General features: G+C 33.8%; 1 protein-coding gene across 2 annotated transcripts in view; it reads left to right on the forward strand.

Moving 5' to 3' along the window:
• The first annotated feature begins 3457 nt into the window (after window positions 1–3457).
• LOC108974465 overlaps window positions 3458–4818 on the forward strand; it is a 113444-nt gene continuing 112083 nt past the window's right edge. For both annotated transcript variants that reach the window (XM_018942319.1, XM_018942320.1), the window contains exon 1: window positions 3458–3796. In XM_018942319.1, coding sequence (XP_018797864.1) covers window positions 3469–3796 — 328 coding nt within the window. In that variant the 5' untranslated portion in view covers window positions 3458–3468. The remainder of the gene's footprint in view (window positions 3797–4818) is intronic.

Below are 4818 nucleotides of genomic sequence, written 5' to 3' on the forward strand. Positions count from 1 at the left end.
ATTCTCACAAATGTATTTTGCAATAATTCTTCGAATAATTAATTGACGTAATATTCAATGGAAGTATTTTCAAAAAGTATTCTCACAAATGTGTGAATTAACTGTCTAAAGTTTTTTATCGCTCAAGGTTTCAACACAGTAAATGGCGTCAACATCGTCAGGCATGATTTTTTGGAGGTTATATGAAAAGATTGTGGAAATGTGGAAAATTTTCGACAAATGCTGAGGCAACTAATAAAAGCGGAGAAGACAATAATACTCCATTCTGAATCATAAACAATTGGCAAAAATACTTACGTGAAATAGCGAATTAATCCAAGCTGTTATTTACTGCCCACAGGCAGTGCGCAATGTCACGCTACCGTTGTTGCGGGATATACAATAACACCAACATTTACCAACCCCCGCAAAAACCATCATATCCTTCAAAATTGCACTATTGAAACAATCGACGTTACGAATGCAACAAGGACACAGCATAATATTTTTCTTTGATTTTCATCATTAAACACTTGGATTTCACAGCACCGATGGTTACCAGCTAATTTGTCAATTGCGAAAATGCCAATTTCTCTTGACGCACAGGGAGCGTCAAACACAGCATTTAAGGAGTGCAGTTTAAATCCATCTAAGTAAATATGGTCCGTTGACTTTTCACTATGACACATTATAAGTTACTGATTTGACTGATGAATATTCTTCACAACTTATTAAAATTATCCCATTGAATTTTTAAGGTTTCACCTCACGTATTGCAACACGAGGTCTCACTTTTGCACTATCTGATGAGTCTAAAGCACTGAGGCGATTGACGATTTGAGCCAAAGGTTTCCCTCGGCTACTTGCAAAATCCTTCAACTGGCCTATAAAATTCTCCCCCCAAAATGCAGAGTATTGACTCAGTGAGTTTTAAAATGAGCTGCGTCATCACAGAGCTGACTGAGGTGATGAATTGTCATTCTAAAAYTGTCTTCTCCATAAGAAATCGGCATTAGATGGTTATTTCTTCGAGGATTAATTTTTTAGCTTCCTCCAAGAAATCACTCAAAAAACCACTCAAATTTTTTGGCTTGGACCTACCATAAAACACGGCTACCACAAAAGGACTGCAGGTATATTTTTTTGTCRCCAACTTCATCGTAATAGGCCATAGACTTCCCTTGGAATAATGGTTTACCTTCAATCCATCTATATGAACTAACACACGTATGTCTTTTTCTTTCTAGACATTCAGGTCTATTCGTTTCTCCAAACCATTTCGAATTCCGAGATATAAAAAATCCCTAATCTGATCTTTATACGCCATCATCGGTTTGGTTTTCACTCGGTGATTGGAGCCAAGAAGTTTATGGGCAGTGGATGGCATTTCAGTGTGTCCTTCACTGCGCAGAATTTCTCAAAATCCACTCACCACTTTCATCTTGATGCTGCCTATATTATCAAGTGTCACCTGGCGCATTTTCTCAGTGAGGGTCTGAGGTGCTTCAATCTCAATACCTGAGATCATCAGCTCGGTCTGTTGAGGGGCTACACCTGCTCCTAGACTGACAGGTGCTATTGCGTTGTCATCATCGTCGTCAACCGACATAAAACTTGAACACCCTGCGAAACTCTCTAGCGATGTATCTTGTTGTAGAACTCCACTTGGAGATTCTGCAAAATTTTCTAAATTATGAGATGGCTTTGCTTGGTTAGGGCTCCTTTCATCTTTCTGTGCTTGGAGCAAGTTTCTATCAGAAGAAACCTTTGATACATCACGAATATCCTCATCACAACTGACCACACTATTATTATCATCACCAAATTTAAAAAAAACGATGTTTTTTCACTCGTTCCCGCGATTTCGAATACCCTGTAGAACTCATGATTGAACAACACTCATTAATTAATCGAGTTTAATTTGTAGACGTTGACATTTGTGTTCTCGATGAAAGCGCCTTCTAGATGTCTATATTATAAATATTGAGAAGTAAATTAATATGGTTAGCAATCAAGCATTATACTATTGGACATTGCACGTTTTGATTTCGCTGGGAAGTAAAATTAGGATGCAGCCTGATTGAAAAGGAATCAATAAGAAGCTATAATCCAAGGCTGAATGAACCAGACTTCTTTCAGACTTGGTACAAACTTGGCAATCAGGGTTGATACCAGGGAGGGAGCCAAGCCTGGACTTTAGCCGGTGTGACTAAAATACCAAGCCTGGTTCAGTCCCGGACTGCCAAAGCCTAGTTAACCACGACTAATCCACGGTTGATGCGGTCGTGAAGCTTGGCAATTCCTACCTGGGAGAAACTCCAGAAAAATCTGTTCAACATCGGACAAGCCATTAAAACGAAAAGGAGGAAATAAAACAAGAAGAAACTGGCAAATATAAAAATGAAAAGAGATTTAAAAAATATAATCAATAAGTTTATTTTCATCTGAAATCTTAAAAAACGTAGATGAGGAATGGACAATTAGAAATATGCAATTTCAACTGCTGCATCTCGAGAAATATAAACGTAAATCCATTAGTTTCGAAGTTTAGATAGCATTTGCTTTAAAATTGTACAGTAAAATAGACTCGCCGATGAGCATTGTGTTACATTGCGAACAGTTCTTCGATATTATATAATCGTAATTTTTAAGTATGTACTAGAGTACAGTTCTGCAAAATTAATTGTTTTTTCCTTTTAAAAGCAGCTAGCCGGAAAATAATATAACTGAAGACCCACATTGCATCTATTTACTAAATTTTATTCAGATTTACAAAAACTAACAAAGGAGTTTTTATAATGCCTAACAACTAAACTTCACCTAAAAAATATATGGCTCGAAGAACAATGGCCAGAATAATCCATACAACTTTTTCCGCATACGAAATTTTTCTTTGTTTTAATCTCCTTCTAAATCAACCTGCTCTAATGTACGCATAATAAAAGAAAATTTGACTACTGGACTCTCCAAACCAGCAAATTATTAAAATGCTCATTTTTTCTGAAYACACCTTATATCTTATTAGAGGCAATTAGGTTGACTTTAATATAAACATGTCGGCCACGAAATAAAATATATTAGTGAAAATTTTTCAGGGACAAAACTTTTATAGTATGTGGAACATGTTGAAAAGAATTTTTAATACCATATATCATATTTTTTTTAATTGTACTTTCTACTTCATTAAAGAACATTTTGTTCATACAAAATAATAAAAAGTAAATTGATATAAAATATAATAAAGAAAATATGTACTCGTAGATTACCACTTTCAAAATTCACTTCAAAATTTTTTTCTTCTCAAATATAAGTATTTGTATTCTGCCAGCCTAATGAATATTTTAGACAAAATATTTATAATAGAACTTAGCCAAATTATATTTATTGAAACTACTACAATGTATAAACTTTATAATTGACCTTACTCTACATAACGTGGCACTAATTTGGCTTATACATGTGATTTATTGTAGGTATCATAACAACAAAATGGTCAACTATGATGCGCAAGAGGGGTTCTCAGTTACTTCGACTACAGTGGTGGATACTGCTGTAACAAGAGTAACACAAAATTCAGAAAACTCTTTAATTCTAACGAATAAAAAACTTAACAATGAACGGAGTGAAAACAAGGACAAAGAATATAATACTAACAAAACAATGGTGTGGACATCTAAATCCCAGTTATCTCCATATTTATTATCACCTACATCCAGTATATTGAGTTTAGAGGTGGTCAATTTTCATCACGCAGGTAACTACACTTGTGCTCCTTCGAATGCCAGAGCAGTAAGTATTACTGTGCACGTTCTAAGAGGTAAGTAAATTCAAATTCTCTTAACATATAGGCTTTATCGCAATGACAGACATGTAATATTACTGTGGCAAATAATAATGAGATTTTTAAATTTAAATTTCCCACGAAAAACCCATTTGTTGAAGAATTTTTTTTCTATAACCAACATAAACTAACTATCAGAAACATCTGTGCCAAATGTCATATGAAAATAATCAATAGTCTTTAGTATACGCTTGTCCTTCTAAACTACATACAGAGAATGTATAATATAGAGAAGGTTCAATTGCGGACAGGCGTGTGAACTGTCAAGAACTAACAAAATTCTATTAGTGGATTTCACCACTTTTGGCTCGGAAGGAGAAACATTAACAGAGATGAGTGAACAGAGCTGAGCATTGAATGAAAATTATRCTCAGAAATATACATTGCTTTTACAGACGCGTATAAAAAATATAAGCCAAAAGGCCAACGGCTTATATTTTTATACGTTTACATGCAATCATATCAATTGATATGAATATCATTTTGCGAATTTTTGTGAATTCATGCAAAATTGATAACATAATTATTGACTTACGYTATTTTCATGGTAATATTTGTAGTTAATGTCCAAATAAAAGCTAATTTTTAAATATTTCTTATCATTGGTAATATTATATAACTTCGTATGCATGTATATATGCTATATACATATATGAAATATTATCGTAATATCGTAAAAACATAATATATTACAATAATAATATATGTATGTACATTAACCACACCTCTAATCATTTAAAACTTTCATACGCATCTATCCGGCAGACATGTATGCAAGTACAAATCAATTTCAAATCAAGATATCATTTATCAGAAATATAAAAAGCGCGCTTCTCTATATTTACGTACACACATACATATGTACAAATAATATATGCGTACGCATGTATGTAAATCAAAAAACACAAACATTCTTCTGAAAAAACAACAATCGTCTCAAACATCATCATATGTACATACTTACAATATGAGTACACATGTAAATATGTGCGTGACAT

This window comes from Bactrocera latifrons, unplaced genomic scaffold (genome assembly GCF_001853355.1).
Source record: "Bactrocera latifrons isolate USDA-ARS-PBARC rearing strain unplaced genomic scaffold, ASM185335v1 scaffold_554, whole genome shotgun sequence".
Taxonomy (NCBI): Eukaryota; Metazoa; Arthropoda; class Insecta; order Diptera; family Tephritidae; genus Bactrocera; species Bactrocera latifrons.